Source organism: Oncorhynchus kisutch, linkage group LG23, assembly GCF_002021735.2.
Source record: "Oncorhynchus kisutch isolate 150728-3 linkage group LG23, Okis_V2, whole genome shotgun sequence".
Classification (NCBI taxonomy): Eukaryota; Metazoa; Chordata; class Actinopteri; order Salmoniformes; family Salmonidae; genus Oncorhynchus; species Oncorhynchus kisutch.
The window spans coordinates 17,424,844-17,448,020 of record NC_034196.2 but is presented as its reverse complement, the minus strand read 5'-3'; the positions used below and the strand labels follow the sequence as shown (position 1 = coordinate 17,448,020).

The window sequence follows — 23,177 nt, the reverse complement described above, 5'->3', positions numbered from 1 at the left end:
AGGGCAGTCAGGTCTGGGGAGAACCAAGGGCTATATCTGTTCCTGGTTCTAAATTTCTTGAATGGGGCATGTTTATTTAAGATGGTTAGGAAGGCATTTTTAAAAAATATCCAGGCATCCTCTACTGACGGGATGAGATCAATATCCTTCCAGGATACCCCGGCCAGGTCGATTAGAAAGGCCTGCTCGCAGAAGTGTTTCAGGGAGCGTTTTACAGTGATGAGTGGAGGTCGTTTGACCGCTGACCCATTACGGATGCAGGCAATGAGGCAGTGATCGCTGAGATCTTGGTTGAAGACAGCAGAGGTGTATTTAGAGGGGAAGTTGGTTAGGATGATATCTATGAGGGTGCCCGTGTTTAAGGTTTTGGGGAGGTACCTGGTAGGTTCATTGATTATTTGTGTGAGATTGAGGGCATCAAGTTTAGATTGTAGGATGGCTGGGGTGTTAAGCATGTTCCAGTTTAGGTCGCCTAGCAGCACGAACTCTGAAGATAGATGGGGGGCAATCAGTTCACATATGGTGTCCAGAGCACAGCTGGGGGCAGAGGGTGGTCTATAGCAGGCGGCAACGGTGAGAGACTTGTTTTTAGAGAGGTGGATTTTTAAAAGTAGAAGTTCAAATTGTTTGGGTACAGACCTGGATAGTAGGACAGAACTCTGCAGGCTATCTTTGCAGTAGATTGCAACACCGCCCCCTTTGGCAGTTCTATCTTGTCTGAAAATGTTGTAGTTTGGAATTAAAACTTCAGAATTTTTGGTGGTCTTCCTAAGCCAGGATTCAGACACAGCTAGAACATCCGGGTTGGCAGAGTGTGCTAAAGCAGTGAATAGAACAAACTTAGGGAGGAGGCTTCTAATGTTAACATGCATGAAACCAAGGCTATTACGGTTACAGAAGTCGTCAAAAGAGAGCGCCTGGGGAATAGGAGTGGAGCTAGGCACTGCAGGGCCTGGATTCACCTCTACATCGCCAGAGGAACATAGGAGGAGTAGAATAAGGGTACGGCTAAAAGCTATGAGAATTGGTCGTCTAGAACGTCTGGAACATAGAGTAAAAGGAGGTTTCTGGGGGCGATAAAATAGCATCAAGGTATAATGTACAGACAAATGTATGGCAGGATGTGAATACAGTGGAGGTAAACCTAGGTATTGAGTGATGAAGAGAGAGATATTGTCTCTAGAAACATCGTTGAAACCAGGAGATGTCATTGCATGTGTGGGTGGTGGAACTAATAGGTTGGATAAGGTATAGTGAGCAGGACTAGAGGCTCTACAGTGAAATAAGCCAATAAATAAACACTAACAATAACACTTTGACGTTATGGGGCATTGTGTTTAGGCCAGTGACACACAATCTCAATTGAATCCATTTTAAATTCAGGCTGTAACACAACAAAATGTAGAAAATGTCAATGGGTGTGAATACTTTCTGAAGGCACCGTATGAGATAAATAGGCTGCATAGCTACTGCGCCTCTGTTGAATTGTTTGCCTCTCCTGTACTTTGTAAAGGTTGTAGTTGTACTGGCTTAATTCTGCCTTAGTGATGGCTAATGAACAATGTTGCCCTCTTCATTTGGTGGATTTAGTACACATTTCCACAGTGCAAACACAGAGGTTTCAGTCAAGCATAGTCCCGAGTACAAAACCCACTGTACTGTAGGTCTAATACCTTTTTACAATGGGGACAGTGGCAACAAGACCTTGAGTTAATAGCTCAGACACAGATTGGGGACAACCTTTTATAAGGTCACTCACTATCGTAGCCTTTTATATTACACCTGACCAGATATCATTTTGGTATGTGGCACTCTTGTATTTGTGAAGGTTTCACCATATGGGGAACATATAGTCCTACATGATAATTTTTTGTTGTTGCTGGTTTAGGCTAGATATGACATGTCTATAGTAATGATAATGTATCTCTACCAGTGGAGGCTCCTCAGAGGAGGAAGGGGATCAATCTAACTACATTCACATGGCACCAAATAACTGATTAAAACACCATGGTGTAGCTGGAGTCCTCCTCTGGGTTCATTGACGTCAATACAAAAATACAAAACCTAGGAGGCTCATGAGAGATTTTTTTGTTGGGGTGAATGGAACATGATTGACAGTTATCCAATATGCTGTAATAAAAATAAGGCCATGCTCATTAAAAAAAACATTGATATTGCTGAGAAATGATATTAAACTGAAAGGGTAAGGCTTTGATTCATGCTTTATTTCAAACCTTTTAGACTTAAAGTCCGCTGTTTTGAGACCTGCATGGTTCTGTCCAGATGATAAAACTATTTTTATCATCCAGATATTTCATAATATTTTATAATTATTAGATGACGCTTACCAGGACACACTTGTCTAAATTAATGGTTCATGTGAAAGAAATGCTATAACCACCCCTCAGCCACATCTAGCTAAGTGGATGGGTCACTGTAGTCTAGACATGTACACATGTTCATGAAATACAGTAGATGGTCGTAATCAGCCCCAGACACACCTGGCTAATTTGATGGGTCATGTGATCATCTGGCCGAAGTGGATTCTTTTTTTGTTTAGACACTAAACATACAAATATATTATAAGGAAGGCAAAATCTTATATTTAGTTGTATGCTATATTTAGAAAGCACATGTCATTTCATGTCTTATTCATCCAGTTCTCTTGAATAGGAAATACATTATATCAAATATTTCATATTTTCATATTGTCCTCAATTGTGATTTATAACAATGTTTTACCAGAAAGGTGAGCTTGAACCTTTCTTGAAGTATGCAGCCTTTCTAGTTGTTGTTTATGGCCCTCTCATGATAAATAATTACTTTTGAATTACGTACATTACATTTTCGATTACATTTAGTTACATTTAACAGGTTTTAAGGTTTGTGTGTAAGGTTGACATGGCAGTGATGGAGGTGTTAGAGGATTGCCCTCCGTCGGAAAAGAAGAACCCTGAATTCCCGGGAGTGGAATGTGTAGAACGGCCCTCTCCTCCCCAACCCCTATCTCCCTGCCCCCTACTCCCTCAAATAGATAATGGAAGTGCATCATGGAGCTCTAATTAATATCATTTTACCCATGAGATAGGCCTAACTCCCCCCGGAGCCTGAAATGGGCCCTAGCTGTGTGTTTGTATGCGTGTGTGTGTGTGTGAGGGAGAGATATGAGAGAGGGCTAAGAACCTTCCCAGGCAGAACTCAGTAAACACATCAGTGCCAGCTTGTCGCCTCCGACTGCAAGGGTCACTTGTCTGCCAGAAAAATTATATTAAATGGCACAGACAAACACACACATAAACACACACGCACACACACACTGAAGGCCAGGTCAGCCAATCATTGAGCGCTAAATATCAGGTCAGAGGAAAACTCAAATCATTTATTTAGGAGGAATTATGTAATTAACTCCAAGCCTCTTAGAAATAATAGTGCGGAGAGAGCAAAACATTGGCCTGTATGATTACTACTACTCATGATTTGTGGCCACGGAACTAGCTTTGATCATAACTACTCAGGCAAATTATGTAGGCAACAAGACTTGTCTTTTGGCACCAAATAATTACTGTTAGTGCTGAGCAATTAGTGCTTTATGAGGTTGGATCGATTATTAAACAACATCACAGATTTCGTTTTCGCTAAAAAATGTAGGACACTAAATGCGCTATGCATTATGTGGGTTGAATGCTGTAACAACTCTTCTTGAACTGCACTGTTGGTTAAGGGCTTGTAAGTAAGCATTTCACGGTAAGGTCTACACTTGTTGTATTCGGCAGAAGTGACAGATAAAGTTTGATTTGAAAACAGAATAAAACAATACAATTCCCTTGATGGTAGTGACTGCCCATTACTGCTTATCACTTATTAATCATCATTTATTCACATTACTTTACTTTAATTAAATATTTCAGTTGCTGTGTATATATTACATTTAGTTTTATTTAATTACATTATTATTTCCTTCCAAGTCATCTCATCTCTCTATTGCTGCTGCCTATGCGGTCTGACAAATTTTTTATTTTAGTTGATCTTCAAAGTAAATGGCATACTTTTATGACTGCTTGAATGTATTTTTTGGGTAGAGATACTTTGTGAAGAAAAGATCACCCGTTCTACTCTCTTCTCTCTGTCCCCTTGTCTGTTTCACACAAACTGGACAAGTAGGAGCGCAATGGATTATTGTTATTGTAGTTAATTACCATCATTTATGCGCTAAACTATGTAGAATATTGGCCTGTTGGAAACTACAACTCCCTACTACATCACACAGTTCGTGCTTGATCTGATTTATCTCTAGAGAAACTGAGCATTGAGAGAAAAAAATAACTAAACTAAATGGAATTCAAATAATTGAACCGATGTTGGTGAAATAGTTTCAAAATTGAAAATTACAGACATTTCAGTTAATCCCTCAGCACTAACTACTGTATTCAATAACTCCATTTGAAGAACTGTCATTGAAATAGAGCAGTGGTCCCCAAACTTTTCTGAGCCGAGAGCATACATTGAAATAATGTGCTTTCTTTATTTTACTGGACTGATTCTGCTTGCATCTGATGGTCATTCTCTGCGGAGGGAGAGCATCAGAGGTTCTGCCTCTCATAGTCAGACCGTCCCTCAGTTCTCACCCCTCTGCAGATACTGAGCGAAAAGGGGACACCGTCTTTGAGCTGATGGCAAAACACCACATTATTTCTGCCTCATGCATTCATGTTGTTAGTCCTATGACCAGAGAAAGTGAAATATTCCCGCGATATTAAAAAACACATCCGCTAATAATAACAACACAATCCTATCGCTACAATTTGCTACTCATTCATTGAAACTGCAGTGCTGGTTGCAGCGCAAGTGGAAGAGAGAATATCATGCTTCATAAAAGTATTGAATAAAAACATGAACTCAATCATAACAGGACCTCTTGGCAGTATTTGTTGAAAGTCTCTCTCTAGTCATGGTTTTAGACTTTTTGAAATCAAAGTATCAACTTTTCTGCACACTCCAGCAAACTGCAGACAGACATGGTGATCTGAGCAATCCGATTGGCTAGCGGTAGGCCTATGGGTTCACTTGATTTGCTCTCCGGGCATGCAGAGTGTGTGTAGTTTTTACCTTGAGACACATAAAATGGTTGAAAATGTGAACACTTCGCCTACCCAGGGCACAATACAGCTGAAATAAGTGCGCCTACTGCCAACAGCGCGAGACAGAAAAAATAAGTTATGCAAGGCTTTATCTTTGTTTTTTATATAATTGTTTCGCGATCGACTTGGAATGACTTGGACCAGTCGATCGCAATCAACCATTTGATGACCATTGAAATAGATTAAGGAGGTCAAGGCTACCCCGTCCTTTTCTCTCCTCATGGTGAATACCCAACACCGAGAACAAGGGTTGTGCTTGTGTACTGTATGGTGTCACTAATTACCTCTACTTCATACCTCTGCCGGCCTGATTTTCTGTCTGTCTTTCGTGTAATTTCCTCTTTCCACCGCTGATCTCTCTCCCGACTCTTATAGATTTTGGATGTGGACCAATGGTTAGTTCTGGTGGTTGGCCCCTCCAGTTGAGTGAATGATGAAGATGACTGTTTAAACGATACATTGATTTATGTCATTGTCTCACTCATTTACTTATCATGCAAGCCATTTCATACAAACTACAGTGTTTTATTTAAATATATATAATGGCCAATGCTGTGTATCTAATGCCGAATTGATTTAGATTATACATTTTGTGAACAGTCACATAGCAGCGTGCTTGCAGGTGCAAAGAGGCTCACTGTTCAGTATCAGGAGAAGATGTTTTACTATCCACTTCACCTGGATCTTCCCCACTGGATCTTCCCCACTGGATCTTCCCCACTGGATCTTCCCCACTGGATCTTCCCCACTGGATTTTCCCCACTGGATCTTCCCCACTGGATCTTCCCCACTGGATCTTCCCTCTATCTACGAAATAAGGCCTTTAATAAATGTCCCTTATTTGAAATGCTCCCTCCATCTCTCTCTCTCTGCTTGAGTGTTAAATGGTCCATTTGGAACAGCAGGTGAACCTTGTGATCCATCTCTGATGTTTCCGTTTTTTTTCACTTCCTGAGAGGATTCATTCAAAGCGTTTCTTCCGCTCAGGGCTCATCAGAGACGGCAGAGGAAACACACTATCGCTGGTTAATTCATTCAAATCGCTGCCGACGCAGCAATGTTCTATCCATAGTTATGGTGTTAAGAGTCCGTGTGTATGGAGTTCTTTGTATAGAGAAAATGTAGGTAAAGTGGGGGAAAAAAGATTCACCTTGAAGTTGTGTAAATTAATAACACTTTCCTTTTGTGCAATTGACTTTTCACCAAGAATGTACTATTCAGGAGTTATCGTCAAAAGTACTGAGTCCAAAATATTCACTGTTAATTATTGTAAGCCTGTTCTTTGTGTAGCCTGTTTGCTAAATAGTAGGTGGACACACTTGGTGGGTCGCGGACAATTCTTACTGCCTTTTGGCTTGTGCTGATTGTGCTGTGGTCACTCGTTAGGCTTACAACATTGCTTTGTCTAGAGGTCCACAAGAGAATTTGTTTTAGTTTGGTATCCAAAAAGTTTTGGAACCACTAGGCTATACTGCAAACTCAAGCAGTGAAAATCTTCAGGGGCTGGTTTGAGTTAGGTTAGCAGAAGAGGCTAATTTAAGAATCACAGGCCAGGATTGGATATATTTGGAAGTTGGTCTTTCTTCCCTTGAAAACCAAGTCAGCTCCCCTGTCTCGTTTGGAAAGGACTCTCCTTGCAGCTTAGTGGCATGCAGTCCCATGTGATGTGTCTGGACTTGGTCTCTGCTTAGTCACGACAGCTTTAGTTCCTCTGAGCGTTAAGCCTCCCCGCTGTATGGCGAAACAGAAACCTTGTCGCAGAGAAGATAGCAGTCTTTTTCTTATCCCGCCTTTCCTAGAGTTTTCTGTTCTTCTGTTGCTATATGCTGAGTTAAGGGGTAAGAGCAGAGTTTCTGAATGCCCCTGGGCTTATATTTAGTTTGAGAGACTTTTCCATGATATGAGAAAGCATGACTGTGCTGTTTAAAAAAATAAGTTTAAGCCAAGGCAGTCCTCTCCTCTGTAACTAACTTAACCTGTACTATTTAAAAAACTTGGTCATATTTTTTTTTTTATACCAAAGTTGCCTTTGGTATTAGGAAAGCATAGGGCTTAAAGCATGACTGTGAGCAGGTTACCTGACTAGAGGAGTGTGTATAGGACATTTGTGATCCCTCAGATAGTTGAACAGGCGTGTGTGTGTGTGTGTGTGTGTGTGTGTGTGTGTGTGTGTGTGTGTGTGTGACACCTCGGCCCACCCAAATGACAAGTCTGCGTGATCCACATGCTAGTGTTAGCACTCTCTCTGTTCTGCTTTGGGCTTAAACCCTTCCCTAGAGTGTCTATGTGTGAGGACAAAGAAGTGCGTGTGCTCTGTACTCACTGAATCTGTTTTAACTTGGTGTGTGTTATGGTTGTAACACTCTCTCCTCTCCCCTCTCTCTTTAGCTCCACCTGGCAGCCCTGGCCTCATTGAAGGGGGACGTGGTGGAGCTGAACAAGCGGCTGGTGCAGACGGAGAGAGAGCGAGAGATGCTGGAGAAGAGACTGGCCAAAGCACAGGTACTCTACTCTACTGGGCCGTAGACATATACTCAGTTTATTAGGTACACCACCTCGTTCACAAAATGGATCGCTCCTACAGACAGTGAGTCAGGTGGCCGTGGCTTGCTATATAAAGCAGGTAGACAGGCATCAAGACATTCAGTTACTGTTCGATTGAACGTTAGGATGGGAAAAACAAGTGACCTCAGCGACTCTGAGCATGGTATGGTTGTTGGTGCCAGGCCGTCGTGCCTTGCACCAACAACCATACCATGCTCAGAGTCGCTTAGGTCACTTGTTTTTCCCATTCCAGTACATCAGAAAGGCCCGGCCAATTGGGCTTTTCACACACGACAATGTCTAGGGTTTATCGAGAATGGTGCGACATACAAAAAACATCCAACATGAATGGCAAGAAATGTGGCAAGCTGACAGGCGGGACACAAACAGGCAAATAACGGTGCGGTACAACAGTGGTGTGTAGAACAGCATCTTGGAATGCACAACTCGTCTATCTTTGTCACGGATGGGTTTTTGCAGCAGACGAACACACCGGGTTCCACTCCTATCAGCTAAAAAGAACAAGCAGCTCCAGTGGGCATGCGATCACCAACACTGGACAATTGAGGAGTTGAAAAACATTGCCTGGTCCTGACGAATAGACTGGTCACTAGAAACACACGTCGATTTCAGAATTTTGAGAAGGTTCTGAGGATATGGATATACAGTGGGGCAAAAACGTATTTAGTCAGCCACCAATTGTGCAAGTTCTCCCACTTAAAAAGATGAGAGAGACCTGTAATTTTCATCATAGGTACACTTCAACTATGGCAGACATAATGAGAGAGAAAAAAATCCAGAAAATCACATTGTAGGATTTTTTATGAATTTATTTGCAAATTATGGTGGAAAATAAGGATTTGGTCAATAACAAAAGTTTATCTCAATACTTTGTTACATACCCTTTGTTGGCAATGACAGAGGTCAAACGTTTTCTGTAAGTCTTCACAAGGTTTTCACACACTGTTGCTGGTATTTTGGCCCATTCCTCCATGCAGATCTCCTCTAGAGCAGTGATGTTTTGGGGCTGTTACTGGGCAACACGGACTTTCAACTCCCTCCAAAGATTTTCTATGGGGTTGAGATCTGGAGACTGGCTAGGCCAATCCAGGACCTTGAAATGCTTCTTACGAAGCCACTCCTTCGTTGCCCGGGCAGTGTGTTTGGGATCATTGTCATGCTGTAAAACCCATCCACGTTTCATCTTCAATGCCCTTGCTGATGGAAGGAGGTTTTCACTCAAAATCTCACGATACATGGTCCCATTCATTCTTTCCTTTACACGGATCAGTCGTCCTGGTCCTTTGCAGAAAAACAGCCCCAAGCATGATGTTTCCACCCCCATGCTTCACAGTACGTATGGTGTTCTTTGGATGCACTCAGCATTCTTTGTCCTCCAAACACGACGAGTTGAGTTTTTACCAAAAAGTTCTATTTTGGTTTCATCTGACCATATGACAATATGACATTCTCCCAATCTTCTTCTGGATCATCCAAATGTTCTCTAGCAAACTTCAGACGGGCCTGGACATGTACTGTCTTAAGCAGGGGGACACGTCTGACACTGCAGGATTTGAGTCCCTGGCGGCGTAGTGTGTTACTGATGGTAACACATTACTGATGGTAGGTTTTGTTACTTTGGTCCCAGCTCTCTGCAGGTCATTCACTAGGTCCCCCCATGTGGTTCTGGGATTTTTGCCCCAGATCGAGGGAGATTATCAGTGGTCTTGTATGTCTTCCATTTCCTAATAATTGCTCCCACAGTTAATTTCTTCAAACCAAGCTGCTTACCTATTGCAGATTCAGTCTTCCCAGCCTGGTCTACAATTTTGTTTCTGGTGTCCTTTGACAGCTCTTTGGTCTTGGCCATAGTGGAGTTTGGAGTGTGAATGTTTGAGGTTGTGGACAGGTGTCTTTTATACTGATAACAAGTTCAAACAGGTGCCATTAATACAGGTAACGAGTGGAGGACAAAGGAGCCTCTTAAAGAAGAAGTTACAGGTCAGTGAGAGACAAAAATCTTGCTTGTTTAAGTGGGAGAACTTGCACAATTGATGGCTAACTAAATACTTTTTTGCCCCACTGTATGCTGTCCTCGGTGCTCACCCCAAAAATACAACAATTATAGCACAGCACTGGGCTCCAACTCACGGCGCTTAGACCAGTTCACAATTGTCTATCAAGCAAGGAGAGTACTTGAAGATACGAAATGGAAACAACAGATTTGATTTGATTTAGTTTTATGCTTTGCTGAAACCATAGCCCTAACCTAACCTTAATACCTAAACTTAACTTTTTGAGTTGTTTCTGTTTTAACCCTGTAACCATGTGAAATTAACCCGGTAACCATGTGCAATTAATGGGTCAAAAATCAACGTTCATCCAATTACATCAAAGCCGAAGTGAAGTTATAAGATCAAGTTGCTGACGAATCCCGGTTCCTGTTGCGTCATGGTGATTGCAGAGTCAGGATTTGGTGTAAGCAGCATGAGTCCATGGCCCCATCCTGCCTGGTGTCAACGGTACAGGCTGGCTGGGTGATTTAATGGTGTGGGAAATGTTTTCCTGGCACACGTTAGGTCCCTTGATACCAATTGAGCAACGTTTACATGCCCCAAATGTTGTTCTGGAGGCAAAGGAGGGTCTGAACCGGTACTAGATGGCTGTACCTAATAAACTGGGCACTGAATGTATATTCACATAGACTCATGTTCATCATTGTATTGGACACTCACTTAGCTAAGCTAGCCATTCAAAGTACCATGCCCAGAACGTTGGTGTAATGCAGTGGTTACTGCCACCACTCCATTTATAAATGACAAATCTTAATAATAATTCTGTCTACAAGCCAGTTGCAGTGGATCTCTCATGACCCATAATTGGAAAAAACACTGTAAATAGTTCCTCTTTTCTGCACCTGAGGATTAGACCTCTGGTATGGAAACTTTATTTTATAGGGTTATCTTTGCATAATAAACTGCTAAATAATGTTTTATTTGTTTAACCTTTATTTAACTAGGCAAGTCAGTTAAGAACAAATGATTATTTACAATGAAGGCCTACACCGGCCAAACCCTCCCCTAACCCGGACGACGCTGGGACAATTGTGCGCCATCTAAATGGACTCCCGATCACGGCCAGTTGTGATACAGCCTGGGATCAAACCCGGGTCTGTCGTGACGCCTCTTGCGATGCAGTGCCATAGACCGCTGCGCCACTCGGTCCCCCAATGATGGATATTAAAGAACTACAGTAGAAACCTGTGATGGAATTGAACTGGCTTCACATGAGTGAGATTTATTTAGTTTTTTGAAGAATATCCTGGAATAGCTGACATTGCACACAGGCATTTGAATTGAATGGCTCATCTATTACAATGTGTCTGGAAATCCTCCCCTCTTCCCTCAAAACACCCAGTCCATATGCTCCAATCAGAGTACATAGAGAAGAGGTGCAGAATGCTGATCATTTTTTTTGTCGTTACTATCATCCTAGCATGCTCGAAATTACCTGCTTTCTTTTCAGCTGTCGGTTATCACCTTCCCATAACATTACATTGTCTTCAGTGTAATGTTATTGTCCCAGTGACAGTGATTCTCTGTGACCTTGGGTGTGTATTAGAGGAGTAGGAGGATTTAATTCCAGCTCTGGTTCTCTGGATACCTGCTCTCATACAGTGATGAGAGACTGGAAGCTTTACTTTTTTAAATAAAGAGCAAATAGATTTTGGGATTATTTGGCATGAAGCAACACACCCCATATGTCACTGAAACCAGGAACGTCAGTAATCATGCCAACTGCTCAGCTTCGATCTGCTTTGTAGTTTTCCCGGTCCCAGTGTTTGGCACGGTCTCTCTCAGAGGATGGCGTTTTGGGCTTGCTTGGTGTGTGCGAGAACGAGAAAGGGGGAGAAAGCTTGTTTATGGAGAGAATTATTGGGTGTTTATGCATTTGTGTAATGGAGCGAGTGTGATAGAGGGAGAGAAATAGAGAGACAGATTGTGTGAGTACCTGTTCTATAAATGCCCTGGCCCCTTTCCCCTTGGACCTAGAAACAGACGCTGCTTCAAAGAGCTGTGGAATACCTCTGGTGGCAGCTGAATCAGCTATGGGTATTTACCTAGTGGTGGCGGCTGTAAACAATATCTGGTACTATTATTTGTGTCAAATATTAATGCTAGAAACATTAGTTTTTTATTCTAGTTTCCCATCAGTTCCACTGGAGTTAGATGAAGAGGGATAGACCATTCATTTTAAGATGAAGAAATGGCTTGGAATATACTTGTACTTGCCATTGTTGTTAGATTCCATTGTGATTAGGGTTGGGCCGTATCAACATTTTCTTATCGTCATTACTGTCCTTCTCGCATCCCGGTTTAGTACATAAGGGTCGCCAAAAAGCATCTGGGTGTCTATTACCAGAATGCTAACAAAATTAGAACAAGTAATAACGAATTTCCATGGAAGCTGCTAGCTAAATATGCTAATGAGCGCAAACGTAAATAAACTAATTGCAAAGACAGGCAGTCCAGCTCATAAAGTTATACATATATAGGTAGGAGCTACCGAATGTCATTTTTGGTGAGTTTGGACATTTACAAGCGAATGTGAATGGGAGACAGAGGAGAAAAAAACGCAAGGAAATCAAGATAGCAGTGGCAGCTGTACAGATTTCTCAAACTCTGCAGAAAGCTTAACACTATGATGCCCCGTCTCAAGATTAACTTTAAGCAAAACATTAGGAAATGTAGCTGGCTACATTCTTTCTATGATAATCATTAGAAATATGGCCATTGTTTTTCATTGTGAGCTCATGTACTTTTTTGGCTGCCAGACAAATAGCGTTGCACTTCTGTTGTCATCTGCTGAAAATGAAGCTATTTTCTGCCGAATGTGCTGCACAAATGTTTTCTGTGAAGGAAAACTATAGTTGCATGTCCCTGATCACTCTATTGAAGCAACAAAAAAACACTGTTGGCTCTATGCGACCCTTGTCGATTGTTATTTACAAATCAACACACTGTGTGACATGACAATGGCTGACTGGAAGCTGCTCTTTGTCACTGCAGCTCTCCCTGGGGCAAGGGAGCTAAACCACTCAGCTCTTCTAATTGTCACCGCTGGCCAGTTGACTGGTGGACTCCTGACTCAACACACAGGATAACACACAGACACATTGGGGCTCTGTCTCTGCGTGGGGACTCTGATGGCTGTGTCAGCCTGAGGCTCATATCTCGTCACCTGAACCCCTGACCTTTCATACACAGATGTTTTTGTTTAGGGTGAAGTATACCCCTGACTCCTGACTACCCGATCTATTGACCTATGACTCCCACTCTCAGAATCCCGGGGCTGAGACTTATTCAATGGGGCTCTAGTTTAGAAGGTCGCAGAACGATTCCACACGACCTCATGTTTCTCATGACAGAGGTTTGTCTTTTCATCATGTAATTCTATGACATGTTTCACATTCTTCTGGCAGTGTAATGTCTGTATACAAAAACATTATTTTCATGACGTTAAACCTTTGTTTATAAGTCCATAGTACTTGTATGGGACCGCTTCAAATCAAATAAAAGTGTATTTGTCACATGCGCCGAATACAATAGGTGTAGACCTTACTGTGAAACTCTTACTTACAAGCCCTTAACCAACAATACAGTTTTAAGAAAATACCTATCAAAAAAATGTTACAAATTAAAGTAACAAATAATTAAAGAGCAGCAGTTAAATAACAATAGCGAGGCTATATACGGGGGGTACTGGTACCAAGTCAATGTGCAGGGGCACCAGTTAGTCCAGGTAATTGAGGTAATATGTACATGTAGGTAGAGTTATTAAAGTGACTATGCATAGATAACAACAGAGAGTAGCAGCGGTGTAAAGGGGGGGGGGGCAATGCAAATAGTCTGGGTAGCCATTTGACTAGATGTTCAGGAGTTTTATGGCTTGGGGGTAGAAGCTGTTTAGAAGCCTCTTGGACCTAGACTTGGCGCTCCGGTACCGCTTCCCGTGCGGTAGCAGGGAGAACAGTTTAATGACTATGGTGGCTGGAGTCTTGGACAATTTTTAGGGCCTTCCTTTTCAGTCTTTTCAGTCTCCTGAGGGGGAAAAGGTTTTGTCGTGCCCTCTTCTTGTCTGTCTTGGTGTGCTTGGACCAGGTTTGTTTGTTGGTCATGTGGACACCAAGGAACTTGAAGCTCTCAACCTGCTCCACTGCAGCCCTGTAGTGCACAATCTTCTCCTTTGTCTTGTAGTGAATTTAGTGCTTGATTAATGTCAAATTGTATAAAGCACTAAGCAGACCCCTCTGTCTGTCTTTGTTTTATTTTCATGTTCAACCTCTGATGCAGGCCAGGAAAGGTCATTCTGAGGTCATTCTAGGAAGCATAGTATGACACACACGCTCAAGCCAGATCTCTCTCACACACACACTCTCTCTCTCTCTCTCTCTCTCTCTCTCTCTCTCTCTCTCTCTCTCTCTCTCTCTCTCTCTCTCACTCACACACACTCTCTCTCTCTCACACACACGCACACACACACACACATATATATATACATACCTCTTCTCCCCCTTCACTTGTAATATAGCTGAGTGGAAAGCGGATACCTTTCCCTCTCTCCCAGCCTCTGAGCTCTATGTAGACAATCCCCAGAAAAGCCCTTAGGCCTGACCTTGTACACAACGGTGCAGTGTGTGTGTGTGTGTGCATTTGTACGCCAGAGACAAAAATCTGGCAACCCAGCAGAGAATTTCCTCTGGATTTATTCCCATTCCAAATTACACGCGACTGTGTAGAAAGATACCTTTTGTTGAAATGCCATTCTCCACACTTCAGCATTGAATGGGCGTCATTGTTATGGGTTTTGAATGGTGGCTTTTTACAGTAACATGATTCAATCTCTAAATTGTGATGTCAGTTAAGAAATGTTGGATGTTTTTAGATTGCATTCCTTCCAAAATTCCCAAAATAACAGAATAGGTCGCCTCTCAGATATCAAGGCATTAGCTCAGTGGGATAACACGGTTAATGTGTATGCGTGTGTTTTGCCAGTGTGAGCAGTCCTATCTGATGCGGGAGCATGAGGACGTTCAGGAGCGGACCACCCTACGATACGAGGAGAGGATCACAGAGCTGCACAGCATCATCGCTGAGCTCAACAAGAAGATAGACGTGCTACAGGGCTCTACCATCAGGTGGGTGGTAGACACAAATGCACACTCACACACACACAAGCAGACACATACATGCGCACATAGGCAGGTATGCAGGCTAGGGTTGGGCAATATGGCCTAAAAATCATATCTCTATTTTTTTTTCAAACTTAAGGGCAGTTCAATTAAAACATATATTATTTTTTTCTCTAAATAAGCTTTGTTGTACATTTAAAGGTCAAATACACTGTATTTCAAAGAGTCAGCAATAATCTAATGAATTCAGGGCTTGTGAAATTATACCTAGGCTAAATATAAGCCTTCCACATCCGTAAGACCCACTAATAATTCAATGTTATCAAAATAGTTTAACCTGTTTTTTTGTTGTTGCAATAATCACTCATCTGGCTTTCACGTCTGTCTATGAAAATGCCCTATTTTGTTACCAATTTAACTAGAACCATGCGTAATGCACATTCACAAGTAATGACTAACTTCTTGTAGCAGGTATTATAGAAAATTAGCACAGGTCTCATAAACAATCTCTCAAACCTAACATGCCAGTGAGTAGCCAGCTAATCTTTATATTTCAAATTTAACCAAATTGGATCGATGTGTTAGCTAACAAGGTAGAACAGTTGAATTGTTATGAACACACTCTTCTGTCCATCTCCAACTGTTTGAACAGCATGCTAGCCTGTCCACTTTGTTCAGATGTTAAAATCAAGTGGTCTACCTAATTTCTCAGACTGAGAACGAGTTGCCAATTCCTTATCGAATTGTGTTTTATGCTTATTGCACATTTAAAAACACAGACCAGACAGCTAGTATAACAGTCTTGAGCTAAAATGCTGCTTGCGATATGTGGTACCCCAATGCCACGCGACAACCTGAGCATGAATTTTCCAGAATCAATGTTCATTGATACTCTCGTTTTAGTAGTGTCTGCTCTGCACGCAACTATATGAGTAGTAGAGACGTAAAAATGGTATCGTTAGAAAAGGTAACTTCTCTATTACAGTAAAATAATGTCTCTGTGTTTCGGTTTCCATGTGGACCAAACCTCAAACGCAAATAGCGAGTTGAAACTGCTTGTCAGAAAGGAAAATATGAACTCTCAACTTTGTTAATGTGAGGGGGGGGACGGGCTGTGTGTGTATGTGTGTGTGTGTGTGTGTAAAGCATAGAGGAAGAGGTGAAGTGAGAGGTTTCACTCTTGTTAAAATCTGTCCAAAATAAGGCCAATGGGTTTATGTTGGACCTAAGCTTTTTGCCTGCCTACCCGTCTTTGGGAGGGCGACTTCCATTGTTAGGGTGGAGACGTGCATCTCGTCATTATACACGGATCTCTGGTGTAAATGGGAAGGTGCACAGAGGAGCAAAGGAGACGAGACCAAATATACAACATGAGAACAAGCGGACATAAATGCTCAAAATAACAGGCATTTGGAATATTGCGCAAAAACATACATTCAAATGAATCTAATGAATTGAATATATCGCCCAGCCCTAATGCAACACACACACACACCACCTCCACCCTCAATCCCCTTAGGTGCCCTAATTGTGCCTCCCTTTGATTGGAATCCCTTTTTCGTACGCTGTCGTATAACTCTCTTCCTCTTCCTTCCTCTTCCTCCGTTGTTTACTTACTGTAGTGAAATCAAAATGGCAGCATTTGCATCAGAGGCCTCCTAAATGTTTGTTTTCCTAGCTCAAGTGCCCTCTCCAGCCCTCTCCATAGGTGCTCAGCACACCGGAACAAACTCCTCTGACATAACAGGCATGGTTTTGAGTGCTAAGCAGGAACATTACCAAACAATTCATTAGAATGAACTCAAGCATGGCAACCCCCCAAAATTCCTCCATCTCCAAAATGTGTACTGGTTTTTGATTAGGTTCATTATAAAGTCTGTTTTCTTTCATGCTCTGGTCATTTGTGTGTGTATGTGTTTGCATAAATTGTGCCATACCAATTCAGTGTATCCTGCGACATGAACAGAACAGCACATAAGTCTGTAAGTCAGTACTTTCTATTTGCCGACCTTGTGAGAACTCTGCGATGTGAAATTACTACCTGGCTATTTATTTCACAGATGTACAATAAAGATTGTATCAAATCAATGAAATGCAGTCAAACGACCCTATAATTCAGATCTACTGCCAGGACTTGACATATCAATGTTTGGTGGTAGCAGCAGTGAGGTTGTCTGTGCAGTACTACTTTCACCAATATAGTTTATTATTTCAATATCACATGCATACGGAATATTCACATAGCCCTATATGCTTGTGCATATATTTAAATACTAATGCCGAGAAGTTCATCTGAAGCACGTACTGTACATATGCGCGCACACACACACATACAGTATTCACACCACTGACTTATTCCACATTTTGTTGTTTCATCCTGAATTCAAAATGTATATATATATATTTTTAAACCCATCTACACACAATACCCCATAATGACAAAGTGAAAGCATGTTTTTAATTTATTGAAAGTGAAATATCAAATGTACATACAGTAGGTATTAAAACCTCTGAGTCAGTAAAATCAAATCAAATCAAATTTATTTATATAGCCCTTCGTACATCAGCTGATATCTCAAAGTGCTGTACAGAAACCCAGCCTAAAACCCCAAACAGCAAGCAATGCAGGTGTAGAAGCACGGTGGCTAGGAAAAACTCCCTAGAAAGGCCAAAACCTAGGAAGAAACCTAGAGAGGAACCAGGCTATGTGGGGTGGCCAGTCCTCTTCTGGCTGTGCCGGGTGGAGATTATAACAGAACATGGCCAAGATGTTCAAATGTTCATAAATGACCAGCATGGTCGAATAATAATAAGGCAGAACAGTTGAAACTGGAGCAGCAGCACAGTCAGGTGGAAGTTGAAACTGGAACAGCAGCATGGCCAGGTGGACTGGGGACAGCAAGGAGTCATCATGTCAGGTAGTCCTGGGGCATGGTCCTAGGGCTCAGGTCAGTTGAAACTGGAACAGCAGCATGGCCAGGAGGACTGGGGACAGCAAGGAGTCATCATGTCAGGTAGTCCTGGGGCATGGTCCTAGGGCTCAGGTCAGTTGAAACTGGAACAGCAGCATGGCCAGGTGGACTGGGGACAGCAAGGAGTCATCATGTCAGGTAGTCCTGGGGCATGGTCCTAGGGCTCAGGTCAGTTGAAACTGGAACAGCAGCATGGCCAGGAGGACTGGGGACAGCAAGGAGTCATCATGTCAGGTAGTCCTGGGGCATGGTCCTAGGGCTCAGGTCAGTTGAAACTGGAACAGCAGCATGGCCAGGTGGACTGGGGACAGCAAGGAGTCATCATGTCAGGTAGTCCTGGGGCATGGTCCTAGGGCTCAGGTCCTCCGAGAGAGAGAAAGAAAGAGAGAAGGAGAGAATTAGAGAACGCACACTTAGATTCACACAGGACACCGAATAGGACAGGAGAAGTACTCCAGATATAACAAACTGACCCCAGCCCCCCGACACATAAACTACTGCAGCATAAATACTGGAGGCTGAGACAGGAGGGGTCAGGAGACACTGTGGCCCCATCCGAGGACACCCCCGGACAGGGCCAAACAGTACTTTGTAGGAGCGCCTTTTGGCAGCGATTTAGAGTTTTCCACACCAGGAGTGTGCAACATTTGCCCATTATTCTTTTTTCAATTATTTAAGCTCTGTCAAATTGGTTGCTGATCATTGCTAGACAACCATTTTCTCAGGTCTTGCCATAGATTGAAGTCAAATCTGTAACTCGGCCACTTAGGAACGTAAGCATCTCCAGTGTAGATTTGGCCTTGTGTTTTAGGTCATTGTCCTGCTGAAAGGTTCTCCTCTAGGTTTTTGCCTGTGCTTAGCTCCATTCTGTTTCTTTTTTTATTTAACAACTTTCAGTCCATAATGATTACAAGCATACCTATAACATGATGCAGCCACCACTATGCTTGAAAATATGGTACTCAGAGAGTGGTACTCAGGAATGTGTTGTATTGGATTTGCCCCAAATATAAAACTTTGTATTCAGGACTAAAAGTTATATTCCACTTTTTGTTTGTAGTATTACTTTATTGCCTTGTTTAAAACAGGATGCATGTTTTGTAGTATTACTTTATGGCCTTGTTTAAAACAGGATGCATGTTTTGGAGTGTTTTTATTCTGTACAGGCGTCCTTGTTTTCACTCTGTCAATTAAGTTAGGTATGTGTGGGGTACAGAGATGAGGTAGTCATTCCAAAAATTATTTTAACCACTAGTCCATGCAACTTATTATGTGACTTGTTAACCACATTTTTTACTCTAACTTATTTAGGCTTTCCATAACAAAGGGGTTGAATACTTGTTGACTCGAGACATTTCAGCATTTTTATTAATATGTAAACATTCCTAAAAGCATAATTCTACGTTGACATTATGGGGTATTGTGTGTAGGCCAGTGACACAATACCTCAATTGTAATGAATTTTAATCAAACCAAGCTGTAACACAACAAAATGTGGAAAGAGTCAAGGGGTGTGAATACTTTCTGAAGGCACTACGTGCGGTATAGGGTCAGTCAGCTTGCATTTCACATGGAAAATTTCCATATTTGAAAAGGACAAATTCTCACAACTGGTATATACTGTATGAGAGGTATATATTTCCATATTTAATAATGCATAGCTAATCACATGAAATGGCTGTATATTGCCGTTTTACAGATGAACTAATGTTAAGCCTACAGTATATAGGCTGCATCTCAGAGGGGTCAAAGAGACATCTAAAGGTTCTCTCAGGTCATTTTTTCCAGATATTAACCATGTTAACTATATTCAAAGCTTTTAGGATTCACATGATGCATGGTTACTGTGTCTGCTATTATTAGATGAATAGCTCATACCCTACAAAACAAAAATATCTGTAATTTCTTCTTCAAGATCCTGTACACCATCATCTGGGGTGTGTGTGTGTGTGTGTGTGTGTGTGTGTGTGTGTGTGTGTGTGTGTGTGTGTGTGTGTGGTCATGAAAACAACATTGAAGTAAAAAACTGGAATTTGTTAGAATTCCTTCTTTTGAAAATATGTGTGAGTCGTCTTGTTGCCAGATCTGTTTATGCTTTAGCCGATGCCATTTGCCATGACAGCGTTATCCAAGCACAAACATATCTGGCAACAAGGCTACTGTCATATCTGTTGGACCTAACTCAGACATAACTTTGTGACCCTCTGTCTCCCAGGGAGGAGGATGAGTTTTCGGAGCTGCGTTCGGAGCTCAGCCACAGCCAGCAGGAGGTCAATGAGGACGGACACAGCCTGGACCAGGACGGGGCGTCCGTCTCACTGCCTGAAAACCACTCCACCCTGGTGACCGCCGACATGGGTAAGGAAGGACCCAATGTGCCTGTCCTGCTTGACTGTATATCAAGTTAAAACTTCTTACGGCTGCAATCCCGTTAACGGGATCGATATGACAACAGCCAGTGAAAGTGCAGGGCGCCAAATTCAAAACAACAGAAATCTCATAATTAAAATTCCTCAAACATACATGTATCTTATACCGTTTTCAAGGTAATCTTGTTGTTAATCCCACCACAGTTTCCGATTTCAAATAGGCTTTACAGCGAAAGCACCACAAACGATTATGTTAGGTCACCACGACACAGAAAAACACAGCCATTTTTCCAGCCAAAGAGAGGAGTCACGCATATCTCATTATGCATTGGTGAGTTACGTTCACTAGTTCCAAAAACATCCAGTGATATTGCAGAGAGCCACATCATTTTACAGAAATACTCATTATAAATGTTGATGAAAATACAATTGTTTGACATGGAAATATAGGTATACCTCTCCTTTGTGCAACCGCTGTATCAGATTTCAAAACAACATTACGGAAAAAGCAAACCATGCAATAATCTGAGAACGGCACACAGGAAGAAAAAAAAAATATCCGCCATGTTGGAGTCAACAGAAATCAGAAATAACATTATAAATATTCCCTTACCTTTGATGATCTTCATCAAAATGTACTCCCAGGAATCCTAGTTCCACAATAAATGTTTGATTTGTTCGATAATGTCCATTATTTATGTCCAAGTAGCTACTTTTGTTAATCCAAACGCTCGTGCAGGTCCAGCCAAATGTTGGACGAAAACTTCAAAAAGTTATATTACAGGTCGTAGAAACATTTCAAACTTCATTTCATCCGGCCCCACGTCACAGTAGAAGCCTCATTCAAGTTTCTAAAGACGGTTGACATCTAGTGGAAGCCTTAGGAAGTGCAACATAACCAATATCCCACCGTGTATTCAATGGGGGCTGGGTTGAAAATCGACCAACCTCAAAAATCGTCCCACTTCCTGTTTGGATTTCTTCTCAGGTTTTTGCCTGCCATATGAGTTCTGTTATACTCACAGACATCATTCAAACAGTTTTAGAAACGTCAGTGTTTTCTATCCAATACTAATAATAATATGCATATATTAGCAACTGGGACTGAGGAGCAGGCCGTTTACTCTGGGCACCTTTCATCCAAGCTACTCAATACTGCCCCTGCAGCCATAAGAAGTTAAGCTAAACCCATGTACAATCAACTCCTGATAACGGCACGTTACTTAAGTGCAAACTCTGTTTAAGAGCAGTGAAATTCACCCAGACCCGATTGCATTCTTTTGACTTGCTCCAAATATCTTCATACTCCGTTTTAGTGGACACATTTTTTTTTTTTTTACCTTTATTTAACCAGGCAAGTCAGTTAAGAACACATTCTTATTTTCAATGACGGCCTGGGAACAGTGGGTTAACTGCCTGTTCAGGGGCAGAACAACAGATTTGTACCTTGTCAGCTCGGGGGTTTGAACTCGCAACCTTCCGGTTACTAGTCCAATGCTCTAACCACTAGGCTACGCTGCCACCCACATTCACAACAGTCCCAAGCCATTGGCTTCTACACAACCAGTAAAATGAATGCACATACAAAAGTATGTGGACAACCCTTCAAATTAGTGGATTCTGCTATTTCAGCCACACCCATTGCTGACAGGTGTATAAAATTGAGCACACAGCCATGCAATCTCCGTAGACAAACATTAGCAGCAGAATGGCCTTACTGAAGAGCTCAGTGTCTTTCCATGTGGCACCGTCGTACAAGTCAGACTTTCCAACAAGTCAGTTAATTTAATTTCTCCCCTGCTAGAGCTATGCTAGAGCTACCCCGGTGACCTGTAAGTGCTGTTTTTGTGAAGTGGAAACAACTAGGAGCAACAACTGCTCAGCCGCGAAGTGGTATGCCAAGTGCTAAAAATCGTCTGTCCTCGGTTGCAACTCTCACTACCAAGTTCCAAACTGTCTCTGGAAGCAATGTCAGCACAAGAACTGTTCATCAGGAGCTTCATGAAATGGGTTTCCATGGCCTAGCAGCCGCACACAAGCCTATGTTCACCATGCACAATGCCAAGCGTCGGCTGGAGTGGTGTAAAGATCGCCGCCATTGGACTCTGGATCAGTGGAAACGAGTACTCTGGAGTGATGAATCACGCTTCACCATCTGCCAGTCCGACTGACGAATCAGGGTTTGGAGGATGCCAGAAGAACGCTACCTGCCCCAATGCATAGTGCCAACTGTAAAGTTTGGTAGAGAAGGAATAATGGTCTGGGGCTGTTTTTCATGGTTTGGGCTAGGCCCCTTAGTTCCAGTGAAGGAAAATCTTAGCGCTACAGCATACAATGACATTCTAGACGATTCTGTGCTTCCAACTTTGTGGCAACAGTTTGGGGAAGGCCCTGTCCTGTTTCAGCATGACAATGCCCCTATTCACAAAGAGAGGTTGATACAGAAATGTTTTGTTGAGATCGTTGTGGAAGAACTCGACTGGCCTGCACAGAGCCCTGACCTCAACTCTATCGAACAACTTAGGGAAGAGTTGGTCCGACCTCGCTAATGTTCTTGTGGCTGAATGTTAGCAAGTCCCCGCAGCAATGTTCCAACATCTAGTGGAAAGCCTTCCAAGAAGAGTAGAGGCTGTTATAGCAGCAAAGGGGTGACCAGCTCCATATTAATGACCATGCTTTTGCAATGAGATGTTCGACGAGCAGGTGTCCACATACTCTTGGTCATGTAGTGTATATACTCTCACTGATCAACTGCTTTGATCAGTGGTTCTTTTGAATCATCTCTCCCATAGAGAAACTGTTCCCTATCTGTGTATGTCCTCCCTTGATGGATGGCCTGTTACAAACCAGTGGCTATAGGGTTGATGGCACACAATACACATTTATAGGCTTCTACAGGAGCAGTTATGTGTGTGTGTGTACATGTGTGTCTCTGACAGAGTGAGTGTGTGTGTATGTGTGT

General features: G+C 42.3%; 1 protein-coding gene across 4 annotated transcripts in view; it reads left to right on the top strand.

Moving 5' to 3' along the window:
• LOC109868480 (colorectal mutant cancer protein) overlaps nucleotides 1–23,177 on the top strand; it is a 126,584-nt gene that overhangs the window by 53,684 nt on the left and 49,723 nt on the right. For all 4 annotated transcript variants that reach the window (XM_031802839.1, XM_020458071.2, XM_020458070.2 and 1 more), the window contains 3 exons: nucleotides 7,527–7,640; nucleotides 14,738–14,880; nucleotides 20,062–20,204. In XM_031802839.1, coding sequence (XP_031658699.1) covers nucleotides 7,527–7,640; nucleotides 14,738–14,880; nucleotides 20,062–20,204 — 400 coding nt within the window. The remainder of the gene's footprint in view (nucleotides 1–7,526; nucleotides 7,641–14,737; nucleotides 14,881–20,061; nucleotides 20,205–23,177) is intronic.